At 43.0% G+C, this 24,854-nt stretch overlaps 1 protein-coding gene across 1 annotated transcript in view; it reads right to left on the bottom strand.

Annotated features, from left to right (window-relative positions):
* The window catches only part of PRELID2 (PRELI domain containing 2), a 309,867-nt gene that overhangs the window by 238,516 nt on the left and 46,497 nt on the right, over positions 1-24,854 (bottom strand). Inside the window, exon 2 of the mRNA XM_053717152.1 lies at positions 31-88. Within this exon, the coding sequence (XP_053573127.1) occupies positions 31-88 (58 nt within the window). The remainder of the gene's footprint in view (positions 1-30; positions 89-24,854) is intronic.

Genomic DNA, 24,854 nt, shown 5'->3' with positions numbered 1-24,854 from the left:
ACACATCAGATATAGAGATATACTTCTCACCTGCTCTCTCTTCCACTGTTTTGATGGCTGAAACATGTTTCTCAAGAGGAGTTGGATACTAAGGAAAGACAAGAGTGCATTACAATATTATTGCAAAAGGAAATCCATTAATAGCAAACAATATAAATCTTCTGTAACTTTACCAGTACTCACATTTTAGTAACAATGGTCCTGAAATAATGGGAACTATGTGCTTTCGTTTCTCAACAGTCGGGCCATGGCCCAGTACCAGGCCCTGACAGCCCTGCTGGTGGGCCGCGACCTGACATTCCCCCACTGCACACTCTGATAGGCACAACCCTATGATTATATATATATATTCCTTATTGAGTTTGGATGATCATGAATTGGATGGACTTGAATTAGAGGATTTTTTTCCACAATATCACAGGATAAAAAATTGGGTGATTTATTTCACTCTTTAGAAATACTTAGACGGAAAAAAATACGACTGAAACGGGACACTTGGATTCTTAACAAATATTGTGGACTGCAAATGATACCTTGGGGTTTAAGGGTGAAGAATTTGTTCATGAATGGAATGACATTCTTTCAGAATGTTCTTTAAGACTTATGGCTATGTTAATCAAATATAAATCTGAACAGTTGGTTATAGTTAGAAACAATATTGCTAAACAACAAGTTGACCATAATTCAGATTATTATTACCTTGGTGACTAAATAATCTTGATTTTATTAAAGACAGGAGGCGAATATTTTGCATAATTCTTTACTGACACCAAAAACAACAGCAAAGAAACTGAAAGAAAGAAAAAATAATCACACAGCAACAGTGTATAACCAATCAGGATACAGCATCACAATAAAGAGTCCAGAACAATCTAAATCCTTCCTCTTTTCTTTGGTGGATAACTAGAGGATTATAGGAGAACGAACATCAATAACATCCCGGGAAGAAGGAATCCAGAACTTTGGAGATCCTAGTCAAGCCTTGAGAGAAATCAGGAAAATCCCATCCATCGAATTAAACTGTAAAAGAAAAATAAAGTGACAATAATAGTTGCTCTCTTAGACACAGATTCAAGGAATAAAATATAAAGAATAAACATAACAGTCCACTATTCTTATCAGAAAACTTTTTTTTTTTTTTTTGGTATTGGGAGAGGAAAAGGGAGGGAAAATATTCGCCTCCTGTCTTTAATAAAATCAAGATTATTTAGTCACCAAGGTTATAATAATCTGAATTTTATGTCAAGACAGGAGGCTTCATATTTTGCAATTTCAACGAAATAAAAGTAATGACTCAGAAGCATGAAGAATGGGTTTAAAATAGAAACGAGAAAAGGTAGTAGAAGAAGACCAATCCGCAGCTTTGAGGATATCTTGAAGATTACTGCCCGATAAAAGAGCTCTGGATGCCGCCGCACCCCGAACAGAATGAGCTCCAAAACGAAAGGTCAATGCCTGCGGAGGACATGAGCCAGCGGACCCATCTGGCTAAAGTGGGAGAAGAGACAGGGCGAAAGGGTGGAACAAAAGAAATTAGTAATTGACCCCCGGGAGAAGGACGGGAGGACATCGTCCTAGAAAGATAAGATTTCAAGCAGAGAGCCACACAGAGTTGAGGATCGTCCGGGAAATAAGGGTAAAAGATGGAAGATGACATAGACTTAGTGCGTCTAGAGACGAAGAAAGAAACGCCTTCAGGGGAAAAGGAAATGCCCTCAACGTCCAGCACCCGAATATCCGAAATCCTACGGAAGGAGACCAGACAAAGCAACATCGCCAATTTGGCTGAAAATTGCTTAAGAGAGAGGTCTACATTTGGAGGCCAATTCCTAAGAAAGGATAGCATGATGGAGACATCCCAAAGGTGAGAGTATCGAGAAGAGGGAGGAACCTTCAACCGAATAGCTTTTAAGATTCTGCAAACCAAGGGGTGTCTACCCACTGGATTGCCATCTACTGGAAAGTGGCCCGCTGAGATTGCCGAGCGGACGACATTAATGGAACGATAAGCCTTGCCTTGCGAAAAAAGCTCTGAAAGAAAGAAAGAAAGTTTACAATAAGGACTACAGGGGCTGAAAAGGGATCAACCTGCCTGCGAGAGCACCAACAAGCCCATGATGCCCAGGCTGAAGCGTAACATTTCCTGGTGCCAGGGGCCCAAGATTCTCGAAGGAGAAGCTGAGCGACTCTTGAAAGGCCTTCGGCGGACCAGGATCCCCTGAAATCTGCCAAGCTAGCAGGGGAAGGCGATTCTGGAGAACCAGGGGATGCGGTTCCCCTAGTGGATCTAAGAGAATATTGCACTGATTTGGAAGAAGGAGAGGGGGGAAGACTGTCATTTCCAGAAGGAGAGGAAACCAGGGTTGCATTGGCCAGAAGGGGGTCACTATAGTCAGGGAGCATTTGAGCCTCCTGGCCGTCCTAAGGGTTCTCGTGATGAGAGAGAACGGGGGAAAAGCATAAGCTCCGAATAGAGGCCATTCCTGTAAAAAAGCATCCGAAGCCTTGCTCCCCGGATCTGGAAGCCAGCTGAAATAACGAGGCAACTGATGATTGATCCTGGAGGCAAAAAAGGTCCACAGAAAAGGGACCAAGGATATTCTGAATTCGTAAAAACACAGGGTGAAGAAGTCGCCAATCGCTGGAGTCTCTCCAGAAACGAGAAAACCAGTCCGCAACAATATTGGAAACTCCAGGGATGTATTGCGCCCGGAGGGAAATGTTGCGGGAGGCACAGAACCTGAACAATTCTGAGGTAAGATCTGATAGCATCTTGGATTTCGTACCTCCTAAGCGGTTGATGTATTGGACCGCAGATATGTTGTCCATCCGAAGGAGGATGCAACAGTTTGTAAACTGTTTGGAGAACGAGCGAATGGCAAAAGAGCCTGCCAAGAGCTCTAGACAATTGATGTGAAGCGGGAAAGAAGTCAGGTGTAAAGGAGGAGTACTCACTCTGGGCATTGGGAGGGCCTGGAGGTAATGTGGGCCTAGGAAGGGCTGGTCTGGTCCTGGCGGCTCGAGATCTTGGTGGGAAGAGAGCTCTCTGAGGGTAGGCGGGGTACTGCTGGTAAGCGACTGCTTGGCGTTGCTGGACCATGAACTGTTGACGGCCGGGCAGACGACCCCTGAATCTGCCGGCCCTGCCAAAAACCCGATTGGAAGGGTTGAAAACCTTCCTAAGGGAAGCTTGAATCTTGTCGATAGAGGTAAAGGTGGAAACGTAATGCCTCATAATATCTAAGATGGGTTCTCCAAAGAGAAGACCCTTGGCAGAAGAGCCTGCCTCCTCGGTAGCGAGAACGGCCAATCTGGGGTTGATTCGCAATAAAGCCGACCTTCTGCGTTCAGTAGAAATGGCAACGTTGGCGTTACCATGGAAGCAAAAGGCTCGAAAGGCCCATTCTCGAATGGCGAAAGGATCTAAAGGAGAGCCAGAAAGAAGGGCTTCATCCGAAAGATGTAAAATCTGGGCCAGAGGACCCGAAGTGACCAGAAGTTTATCCTGAACCCCTCAGAGCCTTGTCTAAGCCCTTTCTTGGGTCCCTACCCTTTCTAGTTAGAAAGGTAGCGAGTTTAGCATCAAATTCAGGAGTTATAGAAAGGTCTACGACATTCAGCACGTAGTTTATTACGATCTTCACGATCGAGAGGCTTTCTGAGCGATCTCTGCAAAAAGCGAGAAAGATGAGGCGCTAATGCCCAGTCAGATGACCTGGGATGTTTAATGTGTTTGGGACTAAAAATGAGGTTCCCAGCCGGGTCAACCATGTCGTCCTCCAGTTCAATATTATTCCTCTGGGAAGAACGAGGAGCCGGAAATGGATCCAGCTCAAGGTCAGACTGAGGTTCCTCATCCCAATCTAGCCCAGGAAAAGACTCCATATAGTCTTCCATGTCAAAGTTTTCAGAGTCCGAGCTCTGAATCCCCCTTCGAGTACCCAAGGGGGAAAGGGTTCGTCTACCCCGTTTAACCTCTGTGGAGGAGGTTCTGGCACCCCTATGTGAAACACCCGGGGGAGGGGCTTTCTGTCTCTGAGCTTTGCCCTTATGTGCAGCAGAGCGAGAATGAGTCTTCCAATGACGTTTGCGCAATATAGGAGAATCTGATTCAGAGGAGGAGGAGGGTTCCTCAACATGAAGGGGCATAGGTTGTTCTAAAACTTTTTCAGAAGGAGAAATATTATGTTTTAGTGCCGAAGCTATGGCCGAATTAATATAGGCTAAAAGTTCCTCTTTGGATTGAGAGGAAGAAGGGGCGGGGTCAATAACAGGGTCGGCAGACTCCATTTCTTTAATGCGGTGCGCTGAGTTATTGATCTATAATAAAAGTAAAAATATTGACATAAAAATCATTTTTATTAAAAGGAAAAAATAAAATTTAAATTACGCAGAATAGGCAGGGTTTGAACCCTGAACCTCAAAACTATCTGCTTACAGTGTTGTTTTTTTTTTTTTAAAATATATAAATTGAGTAACATTTTCTACAGAAATAAATATCTCCCTAAAGTTTGCCTTAATAGGAGGAGGTTAGATTCGAACCCACAACCTATAGTATCAGAGGCAGAAAGGATACCCAGTAAGCTATAGGAGCTGCAATAAAAGGGATAACATTTTAAACCTTAAGAAAAGTAAAAATGGCGGGAAAAAATGGCCAAGCAGCTCTGTTTAACTGACTATACATATAAAATAAATATCAGTGATAAAGTATTTAAATACAAAATTAAGAATACCAACTTTATTACTTATTCATGATAAAGAATATTATATAAAGGTTTTTTAAAAATCCAACCGCCACTCGAGCCGGAGCCGACACAGGCCGCGGCTCACACACCCGACCAGATCAGTTTGAAAAAACCCCGGTCAGGTGTGTGTCCGCGTGACCTTGCAGCGGTACCGGCCCAAATAGGAGTGAGGAGGAAACACGCGCCCGGGGAAGGACCGGACTAAGTGAGGTAAAAAACGGAGCAGCCCGCTCAGCAAGGCGGCTGCTCCGAAGATAGCGCAAGCAATTCAGAACCTGTCAGGCATACCGAGAGCCTGACAGAAATCAGCTTGTGACAGAAATCAGCTTGTCCAAATAAAGAAACGGAGCAGCCACACTGAAGTGGCTGATCCGTAGGGGAAAATAAAAGTTATTTAAATATAATAGAAACTAATACTTCTACAAAAAGAATGTTTTAGCACATTAAATTTAACGAAATAAATTTATAGAAAAAAATACTTAAATAAAAGACTAAACGAAATAGAAATAGGTAATAACGATACAATTATTTCACTAGTTAATCAGTTAGACATTTGAGCTAAAAATTAGTTAATAAACACACTAAATTTATTTTAACAAAAGGTAGAGCAATAATACGTGACCTGCTGTTCTTGGTGCAGCAAAGAAAAGAGGAAGGATTTAGATTGTTCTGGACTCTTTATTGTGATGCTGTATCCTGATTGGTTATAAACTGTTGATGTGTGATTATTTTTTCTTTCTTTCAGTTTCTTTGCTGTTGTTTTTGGTGTCAGTAAAGAATTATGCAAAATATGAAGCCTCCTGTCTTGACATAAAATCATTTTAAGGATAGTGAGGAATATGGGAGATTTGATAATTTATTGGAGGAAATAGTGGAATCCTCCAAGAAGGAGCTAATTCAAACAAAACATACTACATTTTTGCGTGATCAAAAAGATTACAATGATGGTTAGGTTTTTATTTGGCAAAAAAATAGGAGGTTCAAAAGAAATTTTTCCCACAATCGATAGGTGCTAATAATAAAAATCAGAATGCACAGACATTAGGAGAATCACAAATTATTCCTCATTTTAGGAGGAGAAGGAATAAGTTAAAAAAAAAAAAAAAAAAAAAAGGGTTACTTTTTATTATCCAGAAACTACTAATGAGGAGGACTTGTCCTCACAGGCAGCGTCCACGTCCTGTGATGAGGGCTCAGGACCTAATTTTGATTTTGTCCCTAGTGACATTGATCCTGTGCTTTCACCACAGAAGGTGAATGTGTCTATAGTACCAAAGACTATGCCCCAAGGTAGGAGTGTGGCCAGTTTGGGGGCCAGACCTAAAGTCTAACAACCAGCATCACATAATTAAACATCATAGAGTGCTAATATGACACAGGTTCAACATACTAATAATACTATAAATCCTGTGGAACAGAGTAGCACCCAGGCCACTCATGTTTTTTGTGCAATTCAAAAACACACAGGAGGGGGCAGGATGCAAACGACACAGGTTTCTCGCCACAGATATACACTCAGGGATCAAATAACAGGAAGCCGCTAGGACAAGGTAGTGTGATAAATCTTTCTTCTTACACTCTGAAAAGAGAGTTCTGGAGTATGGTTTGGGTTTCTGTCAAACCATTATAGATGTCAATTGTTTTGTTAGGGAAAAAAGCCTGAATAAACATTTTAATACATTACCTGATCACATGGATCAAACAAATTATACAAACTCCTCACAACTTAGAAAGATCCCAGAGACATATCTACTCAGATTTCAAGAGGCCTGTAATATTGCAACATTGGAAGATCTAGAAGCAAAATCTGCTAGTGAAGTTGAACACACTACTACAAACTTTCCTAGATTTAATCCCAGTTCAAATTTCTACCCAATACATAATAGGGGCAAGGCTCTAGAATTATTTTACAAAGGGGTTTTAATGTGTTACACAGGGTGGGAGTAAATCGGTGTAGGCTCCTCCCCTTCTTGTTGCAATGAAGAGGCACAAAATTAGTGATACGTCTACCTCGCAGTAAGCAAAATACAAATAAACGTTACTCACTTATACACGGAAAAATATATAGCTATCTTTACACACACACACATATATAGTTCCAAAGAATTTGGGCACTCACAGGTCTTTATAAAGTTCAATACTTGTATTAAATACCATGCAAAAACAAAATTTATACTTACCTAATAAATTATTTTCTTTCAGAATGATGATGGTCCACATTCCTCAATAACATATGGGATATATTTCCTGCTACTAGTCAAAAACCCATACAAGAGCTTTAAAACCTTCCCATCGCTTAGTTTTATGTAAAGTAGAGTAAAGAATAGAAAAGAAAGGTAGGAAAGGCAAAGCAGGGTCATTAGAACTGATGGGAAAAAACAAATAAAAAAGGTAGTGTGGGCACCACTTAGTGATTGGACTAATGGTCTGAGGATTATGAAGCAAACAAAAGTTACTATACAATCTTTGCATGTGATAGCACTTGCCAAAGAAGGGTACCTGTGCTTCCCCCGATCGTATGAGGCCAAGAACAAAACTAAGAGAGAGATGGGAGGATTTTGACGCTCTTGTATGAGTTCTTGACCTCCTCCTAGTGGCGGGAAATGTATCCCATACACTATCTCACAAACGTGAGTACACCCCTCACATTTTGTAAATATTTTATTATATCTTTTCATTTAACAACACTAAAGAAATGACACTTTGCTACAATGTACTCTTTCCTCAAACCCTAAACGACTTCTCCACCCCCGTCTGTCTTTAGTGCCCTGGCAGACTACTTTTTAAACAAAACACGTACTATCTGAAGCAACATCCCAATACCAACGTGCAATATTCTAACAAAAGACCCAGATACTCCCTCTGCATCTTCCAACCAGCCACTGAGAATGAAGTTTCTTCATTATTATCTTCCTCACGCCTCACTACCTGCCCGCTCTACCCTATCCCTTCCCATCTAATACCCTCCCTGTCTTCCACCCTCACTTCTGCTCTTACTCACGTCTTCAACCTATCTCTCTCTCTACTGTTTCATTTCCATTTTCTTTCAAACACGCAAAAGTCACTCCCATACTCAAAAAACCCTCCCTCTACCCTAATTCTCCTAAAAGCTACTGCCCCATATCACTGCTTCCACTAACATCAAAACTCCTTGAAAAACTAGTTTACAATCGCCTCACCCACTTCTTGTCCACCAACTCTTTGCTTGACCCCCTGCAATCTGGATTCCGCCCCAAACACTCAACTGAGACTGCCCTTACCAAGGTTACCAACGATCTTCTCTCTGCTAAAAATATTGGCCACTACTCTATACTCATCTTACTTGACCTCTCAATTGACATCTTATTTCAACACAATTGACCACTACCTCCTCCTACAGACCCTTAGCTCTTTTGGCCTCTGTGACAACGCTCTTTCCTGGATTCACTCCTATATTTATTGCAGGTCTTTTTCTGTGCCATTTGCCTACTGCGACTCCTCTCCAATGTCTCTGTCTGTTGGAGTACCTCAAGGATCTGTTCTGGGTCGCAGGGTAAACTTATCAACAGTTATGGCTTCAAATATCACCTTCATGCTGATGACACCCAGATCGACCTCTCCACCCCTGCTCTCTATCCCTCTGTCCTTTTTCATGTCAGCGACTGCTTATCTGGTATTTATTCCTGGTTGGCCTCTCACCACCTAAAGATTAACATGTCCAAGACTGAACTTCTTCGTATCCCCCCCTCAAGCTCTACACTGACTTCTCAATCCCTGTTGATGTCATCACCGGTTCCCCATCGCCCCAAGTCCGCTGCCTCAGAGTTACACTTGACTCAAATCTATCCTTCTTCCCCCATATCCAATCACTTTCTACATCCTGCCGCAACCATCTACGCAATATTTCCAAGATTCGCCCATTTCTGAGCACTAACACCACAAAGCAAATAATCCACTCCCTTGTTATTTCCCAACTTGACATCTGCAATAACCTACTTACTGGCCTTCCTTCAATCCATCCTAAATGCCTCTGCCAAACTGATCCATCTTTACCGTCGCTATGTATCTGCTGCAGCTCTCTGCGAGTCCCTTCATTGGCTCCCCATTTACAGCAGAATTACATTTAAAATTCTCACCCTTACATACAAAGCTCTCACCAACGCTGCCCCCCTCTACCTATCCTCTCTAATAAACAAGTATACTCCAGCCCGCCCACTAAGATCCAACAATGACCTGCTCCTTGCATTCACGACCATCACCTCTTCTCATGCTAGACTGCAGGACTTCTGTCATGCAGCACCTACCATCTTGAACACTCTCCCTCGTGCGGTCAGGCTTTGCCCTAATCATTCTTCCTTTAAATGCTCCCTGAAGAGTTTTCTGTTCAGGGAAGCCTACCACGCAGCTCAATAATAAATTAATTTCACTTACCTAACATTTCCCTCATCTAACTCTGCATTAACATCTTTCTCAATCTTGCAGTCCTCACCTCCTGTTTCTCAACCTCCTACCCTTCAAGATTGTAAGTTCCCACGGGAATAGGGCCCTCAGTTCCTCCTGTATGTGTTTGTAAATTTTGTCCTGTCTCTTACAAGTTTTATATCATTGTTTTATTTAAATGAATTGTATACATGGACAGCGCTGCAGAATATGTTGACGCTTCATAAATAAAGTATAATAAAAAAAATGTAAAATAGTGAGTGTACAGCCTGTATAACAGTGTAAATTTGCTGTCCCCTCAAAATAACTCAACACACAGCCATTAATGTTTAAACTGTTGGCAACAAAAGTGGGTACACCCCTAAGTGGAAATGTCCAAATTGGGCTCAATTGGCCACTTTCCCTCCCCGGTGTCATGTGACTCGTTGGTGTTATAAGGTCTCAGGTGTGCATGGGGAGCAGGTGTGTTAAATTTGGTGTTGTTGCTCTCATACTGGTAACTGGAAATTCAACATGGAACTCTCTGAGGATCTGAAAAAAAGAATTGTTGCTCTACATAAAGATGGCCTAGGCTATAAGAAGATTGCCAAAACTCTGAAACTGAGCTGTAGCACGGTGGGCAAGACCATACAGCGGTTTCACAGGATATGTTCCACTCAGAACAGGCCTCGCCATGGTCAACAAAAGAAGTTGAGTGCACGTGCTCAGCGTCATATCCAGAGATTGTCTTTGGGAAATAGACGTATGAGTGCTGCCAGCATTGCTGCAGAGGTTGAAGGGGTGGGGGTCAGCCTGTCAGTGCTGCCTCACAGTGCATCAAACTGGTCTGCATGGCTGTCGTCCCAGAAGGAAGCCTCTTCTAAAGATGATGCACAACATCACCCGCAAACAGTTTGCTGAAGAAAAGATTAAGGACATAGATTACTGGAACCATGTCCTGTGGTCCAATGAGACCAATATAAACTTATTTGGTTCAGATGGTGTCAAGCTTGTGTGGCGGCAACCAGGTGAGGAGTACAAAGACAAGTGTGTCTTGCCTACAGTCAAGCATGGTGGTGGGAGTGTCATGGTCTGGGCCTGCATGAGTACTGCCGGCACTGGGGAGCTACGGTTCATTGAAGGAACCATGAATGCCAACATGTACTGTGACATACTGAAGCAGAGTATGATCCCCTCCCATAGGAGACTGGGCAGCAGGGCAGTATTCCAAATAACGACCCCAAACACACCTCCAAGACGACCACTGCCTTGCTAAAGAAGCTGAGGGTAAAGGTGATGGACTGGCCAAGCATGTCTCCAGACCTAAACCCTATTGAACATCTGTGGGGCATCCTCAAACGGAAGGTGGGGGAGCGCAAGGTCTCTAACATCCACCAGCTCTGTGATGTTGTCATGGAGGAGTAGAAGAGGACTCCAGTGGCAACCTGTGAAACTCTGGTAAACTCCATGCCCAAGAGGGTTAAGGCAGTGCTGAAAAATAAGGTGGCCACACAAAATATTGACACTTTGGACATTTCCACTTGGGGTGTACTCACTTTTGTTACCAACAGTTTAGACTTTAATGGCTGTGTGTGGAGTTATTTTGAGGCGATAGCAAATTTACACTGTTATACAGGCTGTACACTCGCTACTTTACATTGTAGCAAAGTGTCATTTCTTCAGTGTTGTCACATGAAAAGATATAATAAAATATTTACAAAAATGTGAGGGGTGTATTCACTTTTGTGAGATACTGTATGTTATAGAGGACTGTGGTACCAAAAATGCTAAAAATTCTCTTGTCTTTTTATCTTTAATACCCGGTCCTGAAGATGTTAATGTATAGTATTTTTACTGAATAGCCATTATAGGGAAAAAAAAGTGCATGCGCTCATTTGAAAGAGCATATCATTTTATCACTATCAAACTTGCATATCTATGCAAGGGACATTTTTTTTTCATGACTCAGATAGAAGATACAATTTTAAACAACTTTCCACTTCTATTATCAAATTTGCTCTAGGCATACTTTGCTGAAAAAGCAGAAATGCACTACCCTGAACCAGCTGAACACATTGGGTGAGCCAGTGACAATAGGCATATATGTGAAGCAACAAATTAGCAGCTAGCTCCCAGTAGTGCATTGCTGCACCTGAGCCTACCTAGATATGCTTTCCAATAAAGGACATCAAGACAGCAAAGCAAAATTATATAACCAAAGTAAACTGAAAAATTGCTCTATCTGAATAATTAAATAAAAAAAAAAATAGGTTTAATTTCCCTTTAAAAGGGACAGTTTACTCAAAAATGTAATATATTTTAAACAAAAGTACTTCAATAATTAAATAACAAATTATGCTTACCTGATAATTTCATTTTCTTCAGATGAAAAAAAGAGTCCACATCTGCATTCATTACTTTTGGGTATTCAGAACCTGGCCACCAGGAGGAGGCAGACACCCCAGCCAAAAGATTAAATATCCCTCCCACTTCCCTCATCCCCCAGTCATTCTCCCGAGTAACAAGGAACAGTAGAAGAAATATCAAGATGAAAAGGTTCCAGAAGAACAAAAAAACAGATGCCTCACAAAAAAAATACGGGTGGGGAGCTGTGGACTCTTTCCATCTGAAGAAAAGAAAATTATCAGGTAAGAATAATTTATATGTTTTTTTCTTTATAAATGTCCACAGCGGCATTCATTACTTTTGGGAAAACAATACCCAAGCTATAGAGGACACTGAATGCTAAAACGGGAGGGTACAAAAGTCGGCCCATTCTGAGGGCACCAGGCCTGAAACCCCTACCCAGCAAAAAACCTTTGACAAGGACACTGACCCACAGAAAGTCACAAGTCTTGCTAGAGACCACAGAAACTAGACTATACTAAGCCAACACGCCTCCGCGAGACATCATTGCCCAGCAGTCGATCCCCCACAACACACCCCTTATGAGAGAGAGAGAGGATCAACTACCGTATACTCCCCAAAAGGAAGAGAACACCGAGAACCCAGACAAGGATACCCGGAAGACCCTAAATAGGGTACAACAAGTTCCAAATAAAACAAGGAAAAACTCCAGAATCAAGTCAAGATCACAGAGACCAAAAACCAGTCCTGAGAAACAAGGGGAGGCAATGTCCATACATCAAAGAGTACGGAAACTACAAGATTAGGAACGAGATCCGCAAAACAGAGAAGAAAACCTCCTATTACAGTGCAAACACACCTAAATAACTGAAGATGAAGTACTCAAGTCGCAAGAAACTCCGAATATCAAGATATTCAGAAGCCAAAATATATGCACACAAGCACACGAAAGAGTCATACCAGGATGACTTGTAAACAAAAATACTTGCAAAGCAAGTAAAGAGCAGCTGAAGTAGATTTGATAAAAACACACTTCCCAGTAATGGGAATCAAATCTGAATAAAAAAAAAAAAAGACCTAAGCTGTTGCTATAACATATATACCAGTTTAGAGCACCAACCCCACCTTCAAACTGCGAAACATCCACTGAGCAGTGGACACATCACAGGCTATCCACAAGCCACCAAGCAACTCGCGTAACCTGAACATAGAGAAGCACCGAAACCTCAAAGAGGCTCACCGTACCTGAAGACATGAGGAAAAACCCCAGATCTTAGATTCTGCTCCCAACACCAGCGACAGGCGAATCCGACAAGAAGGGGGACAAAAAGACCCCAATCTCCAGCCTAGAAAAAGGGTAGAATGGGATGGACCTAGCCACCCCAATAGAGCTTGGGTACCAACCCAAATAGGTCCCTCAATAAGGAACTCCCAAGAGAACCTCAGAGAGAGATGAACGGAGAAAAAGTAAATTTATGCTTACCTGATAAATTGATTTCTTCTATGATACGACGAGTCCACGGATTCATCCTTTACTTGTGGGATATTATCCTCCTGCTAACAGGAAGTGGCAAAGAACACCACAGCAGAACTGTCTATAAAGCTCCTCCCTTGACTCCACCCCCCAGTCATTCGACCGAAGTTATAGGAAGAAAAAGGAGAAACTAAAAGGTGCAGAGGTGACTAAAACTTCAATCAAAAATATATAATCTGTCTGAAATTGACAGGGCGGGCCGTGGACTCGTCATATCATAGAAGAAATCAATTTATCAGGTAAGCATAAATTTACTTTTCTTCTATAAGATACGACGTGTCCACGGATTCATCCTTTACTTGTGGGATACAATACCAAAGCTACAGGACACGGATGAATGGGAGGGACAAGACATGCCTAAACAGAAGGCACCACTGCTTGAAGAACTTTTCTCCCAAAAATAGCCTCCGAAGAAGCAAAAGTATCAAATTTGTAGAATTTGGAAAAGGTATGAAGTGAAGACCAAGTCGCAGCCTTACAAATCTGTTCAACAGAAGCATCATTTTTAAAAACCCATGTGGAAGCCACCGCTCTAGTAGAGTGAGCTGTAATTCTTTCAGGAGGCTGCTGTCCAGCAGTCTTGTATGCCAAACGGATGATGCTTTTCAGCGAAAAAGAAAGAGGTAGCCGTAGCTTTTTGCCCTCTACTTTTTCAGAATAGACAACAAACAAAGAAGATGTTTGACGGAAATCTTTGGTCGCTTGCAAGTAAAACTTCAAAGCACGAACCACGTCCAAGTTGTGCAACAGACGCTCCTTCTTAGAGGAAGGATTAGGACACAGGGAAGGAACAACAATTTCCTGATTAATATTCTTATTAGTAACAACCTTAGGAAGGAATCCAGGTTTGGTACACAAAACCAGCTTATCAGAATGGAAAACAAAATAAGGCGAGTCGCATTGCAATGCAGATAGTTCAGAAACTCTTTGAGCCGAAGAGATAGCAACTAAAAACAGAACTTTCCAAGATAGAAGCTTAATATCTATGGAATGCATAGGTTCAAACGGAACCCCTTGAAGAACTTTAAGAACTAAATTCAAACTCCATGGCGGAGCAACAGGTTTAAACACAGGCTTGATTTTAACTAAAGCCTGACAAAACTACTGAACGTCTGGGACATCTGACAGACGCTTGTGCAGTAAAATAGACAAGGCAGATATCTCTCCCCTTAAGGAATTAGCTGATAACCCTTTCTCCAATACTTCTTGGAGAAAGGACAAAATCCTAGGAATCCTGATCTTACTCCATGAGTAGCCTTTGGATTCACACCAATAAAGATATTTTACGCCATATCTTATGGTAAATTTTCCTAGTGACAGGCTTTCGAGCCTGAATCAAGGTATCTATGACTGACTCAGAGAATCCCCGCTTAGATAAAATCAAGCGTTCAATCTCCAGGCAGTCAGCCGCAGAGAAACTAGATTTGGATGCTGGAACGGACCTTGAATGAGAAGGTCCTGTCTCAGTGGCAGTGTCCACGGTGGTAGAGATGACAGTTCCACCAGGTCTGCATACCAAGTCCTGCGTGGCCACGCAGGTGCTATTAAAATCACCGAAGCCCTCTCCTGTTTAATTCTGGCAATCAGACGAGGAAGGAGAGGAAATGGTGGAAACACATAAGCCAGGTTGAACGACCAAGGTACTGCTAGAGCATCTATCAGTACTGCTTGGGGATCCCTTGATATGGACCCGTAACAAGAAAGTTTGTCATTCTGACGAGATGCCATCAGATCCAATTCTGGTGTGAAGTGCTCTGCAGGTGGTTAAAATCTTTAATATTCTGACCTCCGTCAGAAAATTTTTCACGTTTACCGAATCTATCAGAGTTCCCAGGAATGGAACTCTTGTGAGAGGAATAAGTGAACTCTTCTTTACGTTCACCTTCCACCCGTGGGATCTTAGAAAAGCCAACACAATGTCCGTGTGAGATTTGGCTATTTGGTAAGTTGACGTCTGAATTAAGATATCGTCCAGATAAGGCACCACTGCTATGCCCCGCGGCCTTAGAACTGCCAAAAGGGACCCTAGCACTTTTGTGAAAATTCTGGGAGCTGTGGCCAACCCGAAGGGAAGAGCCACAAACTGGCAATGCTTGTCCAGGAAGGCGAACCTGAGGAACTGGTGATGATCTTTGTGGATAGGAATGTGAAGATACGCATCCTTCAAATCCACGGTTGTCATATATTGACCCTCCTGGATCATTGGTAAAATAGGATGGGACTCTGAGAAATTTGTTTAGGATCTTGAGATCTAAAATCGGTCTGAAGGTTCCCTCTTTTTTGGGAACCACGAACAGATTGGAGTAAAACCCCTGCCCCTGTTCTGCTTTTGGAACTGGGCAGATTATCCCCATAGTATATAGGTCTTCTACACAGCATAAGAACACCTCTCTTTTTGTCTGGTTTACAGACAACCGTGAAAGATGAAATCTCCCCCTTGGAGGAGAATCTTTGAATTCTAGAAGATACCCCTGGGTCACAATTTCTAATGCCCAGGAATCCTGAACGTCTCTTGCCCAAGCCTGAGCGAAGAGAGAAAGTCTGCCCCCCACTAGATCCAGTCCCGGATCGGGGGCTGCCCCTTCATGCTGTCTTGGTTGCAGCAGCGGGCTTCTTGGCCTGTTTACCTTTATTCCAGGTCTGGTTAGGTCTCCAGACTGACTTGGATTCAGCAAAATTATTTTGTTTGGCCCTCATTCTATTTGTCTTATCCTGAGGAAGGGCATGGCCTTTTCCTCCAGTGATGTTGGAAATGATCTCCTTCAGTTCAAGCCCGAATAGGGTCTTACCCTTAGATTTTGATGACACATCAGCAGACCAGGACTTGAGCCATAACGCTCTACGTGCTAAAATGGCAAAATCTGAATTCTTTTCCACTAATTTAGCCAGTTGAAAAGCGGCATTTGTAATGAAAGAATTAGCTAGCTTGAGAGCCCTAATTCTATCCAGAAACTCATCTAATGGGGTCTCAACCTTAAGAGCCTCCGCTAGAGCCTCAAACCAAAAAGCAGATGCAGTAGTTACAGGAACAATGCACGCTATAGGTTGCAGAAGAAAACCCTGATTAATAAATATTTTCTTTAGAAGATCCTCTAATTTTTTTATCCATAGGATCTTTGAAAGCACAACTGTCCTCAATAGGGATAGTTGTTTGCTTAGCCAGGGTAGAAATAGCTCCCTCCACCTTAGGGCCCGTCTGCCACGAATCCCGAATGGTGTCAGATATGGGAAACATTTTCTTAAAAGTAGGAGGGGGAGAGAACGGAATACCTGGTCTTTCCCACTCCTTAGTAACAATGTCGTAAATCCTCTTAGGGACCGGAAAAACATTAGTCTAAGCAGGAACCTCTAGATATCTATCCATTTTACACAATTTCTCTGGTGGAATTACAATAGGGTTACAATCATCCAGAGTCGCTAAAACCTCCCTGAGCAACAAGCGGAGGTGTTCTAGCTTAAACTTAAAAGCCGTCATATCTGAGTCTGTTTGAGGGAACATCTTCCCTGAATCAGAAAGCTCTCCCTCAGACAGCAATTCCCTCACCCCCAACTCAGAACATTGTGAGGGTACATCGGAGATGGCTAATAAAGCGTCAGAGGGCTCAGCATTTACTCTCACACCGGACCTACTGCGCTTCCCCTGCAACCCAGGCAGTTTAGATAAAACCTCTGTGAGGGTAGTAGACATAACTGCGGCCATATCTTGCAGGATGAAAGAATTAGACGCACTAGTACTTGGCGTCGCTTGTGCGGGCGTTAAAGGTTGTGACACTTGGGGAGAAGTAGATGGCATAACCTGATTCTCTTCTGAGAATCATCCTGCGACATACTTTTATCAGCTAAAATATGTTCTTTGCAATTTAAGGCCCTTTCAGTGCATGAGGGACACAATTTAAGTGGGGGTTCCACAATCGCTTCTAAACACGTGGAACATTGGCTTTCCTCAATGTCAGACATGTTAAACAGGCTAGTAATGACCACAAACAGGCTTGAAAACACTTTAGTGAAAAAACGGTACTGCGCCTTTAAGAGAAAAAAAGCATACAATTTTTCCAAAACTGCTTTAAAACAATCAAATCGTTCCAATTTTTTGCTAGAAGCATCCTAACTATGCAGCTAAGTTTGCCCCACAAGGAAAGGAACACTTAACCCTTACTAGAAAAAATGGATAATTAGAAAACGTTTATATCAATACAAAACACCCCCTGCACCTCGCCACAGCCATGCTGTGGCGCCTACCTGCCCTCAGGGGTCTGAAAAAACGGGTTAAAGCTTCGATTTGGCCCAATACAGCTCACAAAGGCCCACCGGAGTTGGAGCTTGCTGCTTGCCTGATAAAAACAACTGCGCAACTGAGGAGCGAAAATAGGCCTCGCCCAGCTCACTCGATGTCTCTCAGCCCAAATGAACCGCACCAGAGCAGTCTAAAAACTAGCATGAAAAACTTCTCACATAAAAACGTTATCAGCACTCCCAGTTATGAAAACGTTTGCCCACAAACATTCAAACCTCAGTGTCAACCATTTTTTCTTAGCCCATATATGCAAGCTCAGTAATACCCCTCTATATATTTTAGGATTACTGCTTACCCTTTCCCTCATGGGGATACTGTCAGCCAATTCTGCAATACCACAGTCTCTCCAGAAAAAAATGACTGAGCATACCTCACTGCTTATAGCATGAAAAACGTTCCTGACACTGAAGTTTCTTAAGTACTCCTCAGCCATTCTGTGGGAACTGCTCTGGATCTTATTGACAACTGCTAAGATCATCAGCCTCCAGGCAGAAGTCTTCATCCATCTGCTGCCTGAGGAAAAATAGTACACACCGGTACCATTTAAAATAAAAAACTCTTGCTTGAAGAAAAAAAAAACTAACATTTTATCACCTCTTTCACTTTACCCTTCCTAGTACTTAGAGTAGGCAAAGAGAATGACTAGGGGGTGGAGTCAAGGGAGGAGCTATATAGACAGTTCTGCTGTGGTGCTCTTTGCCACTTCCTGTTAGCAGGAGGATAATATCCCACAAGTAAAGGATGAATCTGTGGACTCGTCGTATCTTATAGAAGAAAGCAGTAGATTGTCATTAGTATCATGCTCTTATGGCAGTCTGAACACGGAGATTTCAATCTCCAACTATAGGGTAAAATACCCATTTCAATCACTTGCCCACAAGACAGGACAGCCAACCTCCCGAGAGAGGAAATTCCACCTCCTAAAGGAAAACAGAGCTACCCCCCCAAGGGGGAGTGCATAGACAAAAAGGCACAGATCTTGGCCAAGCTGCAAGCAGCCCAACTAACTAGACCATAAGTCAAGGCCAATGTTCCCTGGAAAAACTGGAACACACTGACCCAGCCACAGGATCATAAGGTTCCGGCCATCCGGAAAAATCCAAGACAAAAATTATAGGCGCGAGCACAGAATGTGTGGAAACAACCACACCCCAGGGAACACAATATACCCCATCTGAAATAAACCTCACTGGGGAATGACCGGACTAACCAGGAAAAACAAGAATCACTCGACAATACTCCTTGCCGGAGTCCAGCACTCCAAAAGGAGCTAGAGCACAACAGAGTCACTACAAGAGACTCTAGAGCCCAGAAGACGTGTAGAACAAGACTAAGACAGCCAAAACAAAGAAAAAACATTGAGGACCAAGTCGTCCGAAGAAGGAGTAGAAGGCGGCTAGGGCAACCACAAGGCCACGCAGTGTGCCCTTAAACGTCTCCATTAACACCTCAGAGTACGTAACCAGAGGAATGCAAAGCATTCCAACCCCGGTAGAAAACCCCCGAAGCAAAGCTTGGAGAAGGAGACAACACCGTCTATCGTCCCCGATAGGGAAAAGATTAACTACCAAAAACAGGAAAAGGCCACAGGCCCTCCAAGAAGTCGGCCAAACCGCTAGGATAACGGACAAGACCGGAAGTCCCTAAAGAAGAGAACCACAAAGGAACAAGTCCAAAAATCCAGATCGCCAGACGAACAGCTAAAAAGGCTAATGAGGATTGAACAAAGTTTCCACGCCACACAAACCCTTAGGTCCTTCCAGAATGCTCAGCAGAATTTGTAAATTAAAAAAAGGAATTTATGCTTACCTGATAAATTTGTTTCTTTTACGATATGATGAGACCACGGATTTCATCCTTACTTATGGGATATCGCCTCCTGGTCAGCAGGAGGTGGCAAAGAGCACCACAGCAGAGCTGTATATATATCTCCTCCCTTCCCTCCCACTCCAGTCATTCGACCAAAGTTAGGAAGAGAAAGGAAAAGCTAAGGTGCAGAGATGACTGAAGTTTAACAAAAATAAAGACCTGTTTTAGAAAATGACAGGGTGGGCCGTGGACTCGTCATATCGTAAAAGAAACAAATTTATCAGGTAAGCATAAATTTCCTTTTCTTTTACAAGATATGACGAGTCCACGGATTTCATCCTTACTTATGGGATACAATACCAAAGCTATAGGACACAAATGAAAGGGAGGGACAAGACAGGAACCTAAACGGAAGGCACCACTGCTTGAAGAACCTTTCTCCCAAAAACAGCCTCGGACGAGGCAAAAGTATCAAATTTGGAAAATTTGGAAAAAGTGTGAAGAGACGACCAAGTTGCAGCCTTGCAAATCTGTTCAACAGAAGCATCATTTTTAAATGCCCATGAGGAAGCCACAGCCCTAGTAGAATGAGCCGTAATTCTTTCAGGAGGCTGCTGCCCAGCAGTTTCATATGCAAAACGGATGATATTCTTCAGCCAAAAAGAAAGAGGTAGCAGTAGCTTTCTGGCCCATACGTTTTCCAGAAAAAACAACAAATAATGAAGATGATTGACGAAATTCTTTAGTTGCCTGCAAGTAAAACTTCAGGTCACGGACGACGTCCAAGTTACGTAACAGACGCTCCTTCTTAGAAGAAGGATTAGGACACAATGAAGGAACAATAATTTCCTGATTAATATTTTTGTTGGAAACAACCTTAGGAAGAAATCCAGGTTTGGTACGTAACACTACCTTATCGGAATGAAAAATAAGGTAAGGAGAATCACATTGTAACACTGAAAGCTCAAAAACTCTGCAAGCAGAAGAAATAGCAACCAAAAATAAAACCTTCCAAGATAACAATTTAATATCTATGGAATGCATAGGTTCAAACGGAACCCCTTGAAGAACTAAATTCAAACTCCAAGGAGGAGCAATAGGTCTAAACACAGGCCTGATTCTAGTCAGAGCCTGACAAAAAGATTGAACATCCGGAATATCTGCCAGATGTTTGTGTAGCAAAATAGATAAAGCAGAAATCTGTCCCTTTAAGGAACTTGCTGATAACCCTTTCTCCAAACCTTCTTGGAGAAAAGATAAAATCCTAGGAATCTTAATCTTACTCCATGAGTAGCCCTTGGATTCGCACCAATAAAGATATTTGCGCCATATCTTATGGTAAATCGTTCTAGTAACAGGCTTACGTGCCTGAATTAAAGTATCAATGACCGAATCAGAGAACCCTCGCTTAGATAAAATCAAGCGTTCAATCTCCAAGCAGTCAGCTGCAGAGAAACTAGAATCGGATGATGGAAGGGTCTCTGAATGAGAAGGTCCTGCCTCAATGGAAGCTTCCACGGTGGCAAAGAGGACATGTCCATCATTCAATGTAGATAAAAAGTAAGCCCAGCACTCACCATCAGACCTCCCATGCACGCTTTAGGGGTTCATGCACTAACCCCAATAGATAATAGCTTGTAGAAGTAAACAGCAGCACCAAAATGTGGATATTTCAATAGCTATACATACATGATTAAGGTCAGGTGCTGACCGAAACGTTGTTTGTTTTCATATGATGTCTCTAATTAAAAGCTATTGAAATATCCACATTTTGGTGCTGCTGCTAACTTCTACAGAGAGGACATGTCCAACAGATCGGCATACCAAGTCCTGCAAGGCCACGCAGGAGCGATGAGAATCACCGAAGCCCTCTTCTGTTTGATCCGAGCAATCACCCGGGGAAGGAGAGCAAACGGTGGAAACACATAAGCTAGGTTGAACGACCAAAGCCTCTATCAGTTCGGCCTGAGGATCCCTGGACCTGGATCCATATCTCGGGAGCTTGGCATTCTGATAAGATGCCATAAGATCCAGCTCCGGTCTGCCCCATCTGAGAATCAGGGTGGCAAAGACCTCCGGATGGAGTTCCCATTCCTCCGGATGAAAAGTCTGTCTGCTCAAAAAATCCGCTTCACAGTTGTCCACTCCTGGTATGTAGATTGCTGACAGATAACAAGTGTGAGCCTCCGCCCACCAAATTATTTTGGGTACTTCTGTCATCGCCAAGGAACTCCTTGTTCCTCCCTGATAATTGATGTAAGCCACAGTCGTGATGTTGTCCGACTGAAACTGGATGAATTTGGTCAAAGCCAACTGAGACCAAGCCTGAAGCGCATTGAATATTGCTCTCAATTCCAGAATATTGATTGGGAGTAGAAATTCAGACCGAGTCCACACACCCAGAGCCTTCAGGGAATTCCAGACTGCACCCCAACCTAGTAGACTGGCGTCCGTTGTCACTATCACCCATGAGGGTCTGCGGAAGCACGTCCCTTGGAACAGATGATCCGGCGACAACCACCAAAGAAGAGAGTCTCTTGTCTCCGGATCCAGATCTATCTGAGGAGACAAATTTGCATTATCTCCATTCCACTGCCTGAGCAGGCTAAGTTGTAGAGGTCTGAGATGAAAATGAGCAAAACGGAATGATGTCCATAGCCGCCACCATCAATCCAATTACCTCCATGCACTGAGCCACTGATGGCTGAGGATTGGACTGAAGGGTTCGGCATGTATTCAGAATCTTTAACTTTCTGACTTCTGTCAAAAAGATTCTATTAGAGTTCCCAGGAAAGGAACCCTTGTCTGTGGAATTAATTAACTCTTTTCTAGATTCACCTTCCACCCGTGAGTCCTTAGAAAGGATAGAACAATGTCGGTATGAAACTTTGTCAGCTGATAAGACGACGTCTGGATCAGAATATCGTCCAGATAAGGCGCCACTGCAATGCCCTGCGGTCTGAGAACCGCCAGCAGAGACCCTAGAACCTTTGTGAAGATCCTGGGTGCCGTGGTCAACCCGAAAGGAAGGGCCACGAACTGAAAATGTTTGTCCAGAAAGGCAAACCTCAGGAACTGCGGTGATGATCTCCGTGGATAGGAATATGAAGATATGCATCCTTTAAGTCCACGGTAGTCATATATTGACCTTCCTGGATCAATGGAAGAATTGTCCGAATAGTCTCCATCTTGAAGGATGGGAATCTGAGAAACTTGTTTAGACTTTTGAGATCTAAAATGGGTCGGAACGTTCCCTCTTTTTTTTTGGGAACCACAAAAAGATTTGAGTAAAACCCCTGCCCCTGTTCCTGTATTGGAACGGGACAAATTACTCCCATAGTGGAGAGGTCTTTTACACAACGTAAGAACACCTCTCTTTTTATCTGGTCTACAGACAAGCGTGAAAGAAGAAACCTTCCCCTTGGGAAGGAATTTTTGAACTCCAACTGATACCCTTGAGACACGATTTGCAGTGTCCAGGGATCCTGAACATCTCTTATCCAAGCCTGGACAAAGAAAGAAAGTCTGCCCCCTACTAGATCCAGTCCTGGATCGGGGGCTGACCCTTCATGCTGTCTTGGGAGCAGCATCAGGCTTCTTGGGTTGCTTACCCTTGTTCCAAGCCTGGTTGAGTCTCCAGATGGCTTTGGCTTGAGGAAAGTTCCCTTCCTGTTTAGCGGCAGAGGAAGGGGGGACTCCTTTGAAATAACAAAAGGAACAAAAATTACTCCGTCGTCCCCTTTGCTTAGATGTTTTGTCTTGAGGGAGGAGATGACCCTTACCTCCCGTAATATCAGAAATGATTTCTTTCAAATCAGGCCCAAATAGGTTCTTTCCCTTGAAGGGAATAGCCAAAAGCTTTGATTTAGAGGACACATCCGCAGACCAAAATTTTAACCATAAGGCTCTGCGCGCTAAAATGGAAAATCCTGAATTCTTAGCCGCCAATTTGGTTATCTGAAAGGCGGCATCCGTAATAAAAGAATTAGCCAGCTTAAGGGCCTTAATTCTATCCATTATTTCTTTTAAAGGAGTCTCAGTCTTCAGAGACTCTTCTAGGGCGTCAAACCAAAAGGCAGTCGCAGTTGTGACTGTTACAATGCAGGCCATTGGTTGTAATAGAAACCCATGGTGAACATATAGCTTTTTTAGAAGACCCTCCAACTTTTTATCCATAGGGTCTTTGAAAGCACAACTGTCCTCAATAGGGATAGTCGTAAGCTTAGCCAGGGTAGAGATAGCTCCCTCCACCTTAGGGATCGTTTGCCAAGAGTCCCGAACGGTGTCAGCTATAGGGTACATCTTCTTAAAAATAGGGGAAGGGGAGAACAGGATACTCGGTCTTTCCCATTCCCTTGCAAAAATCTCTGAAATTCTCTTGGGAACCGGAAACACATCTGAATAAGAAGGGACCTCTAAGTATTTGTCCATTTTACATAATTTTCTGGTGGGACCACAATAGAGTCGCAGTCGTCCAGAATCATCAAAACCTCTTGCAGCATAAGGTGTAGATGTTCAAGTTTAAATCTGAAGGACATGACTTCCGACTCTGTCGGAGGTAATGCACTACCTGAGTCAGACAATTCCCCCTCAGACAGGGCCTCCCTACTCCCCAATTCAGAGCCCTGGGAAGGTATATCAGAGATAGCCATTAAAGCATCAGAAGTTGCAGGGAACGTGTGGATCCATGTCCTACTGCGTTTGCCCTGTAAAACCGGCAACTTAGATAAAACTTATGTAAGAGTGGAGGACGCAGCCATATCCTGCAGAGTGAATGAAGTGGACGCAGTTGAAGAACATGGGTGGGCGTTAAAGGCTGTGACGCTTGGGGAGAAAATTGCGGCATACCCTGAGTCTCATCAGTCTGAGAAACATCCTTAGGTATATTCTTGTTAAAGAAAATTTGCTCTCTACATTGCAATGCCCTCTCAGTGCATGAGGGACAAAAAGTAAGTGGGGGTTCCACATTGGCATTTAAACACATGGAACAAGTACTGGCATTAAGATCATCCATAGTGAAAAACAAAATGGTATTCAGATATGTAATATACCTTTAACAAAAACTGTTGCAAAACAAAAACGGCTGTGCCTTTAATACAAATAAAAAATCTTTTGTTCAGTACACTGTGTAAAAATCTTTTACAACCGTGGCTTTGGAAGATAAAATCGTGTTTTATGTATCCCCAAAAAGTAAACTAAATTTGAATATTAACTGTACACTTTTAAAATAAAATAAAATGCCTACCTGCTTCCTATGACCCAGAGACAAAACGAGTACCCGAGCAGCAGTGTCTCTAAGCCGCCGGTGATCTACCACCCACGCGTTCCAGACAAGCACCGGAGTCAACAATCTCTCCGACTCCCAGGAAGACACTGCGCGGCTTCACCCAGCGTGCGAAAGAGTGCCCCGCCCATCGTGGGCGTACCAAATGAAAAACTCCCGGGTGGCTCAGTACTTCAATAACAAAACAAAATGGAACCACCGGGAGAAATGTCGCACCTAACACAAGTGTCTACTATAACGGAAGCCAGTCCCCCATACAAATAAAAAACTCCCGGTCTGCGTTGTAACAAACCCTTGCTGGGAGAGAAACTAGAGCAGAGTTATCAATGTAGATAAAAATCCTCAGCATCAGCCCAAACATAAGGGGGTTAAATATAGCGCCTTTCTTACTAAAAAAACACCCCAGATGACATTATGCCCCAA

The sequence above is a fragment of the Bombina bombina genome, chromosome 6, assembly GCF_027579735.1.
Source record: "Bombina bombina isolate aBomBom1 chromosome 6, aBomBom1.pri, whole genome shotgun sequence".
Taxonomy (NCBI): Eukaryota; Metazoa; Chordata; class Amphibia; order Anura; family Bombinatoridae; genus Bombina; species Bombina bombina.
This window is presented reverse-complemented; position numbering and strand designations above follow the sequence as displayed.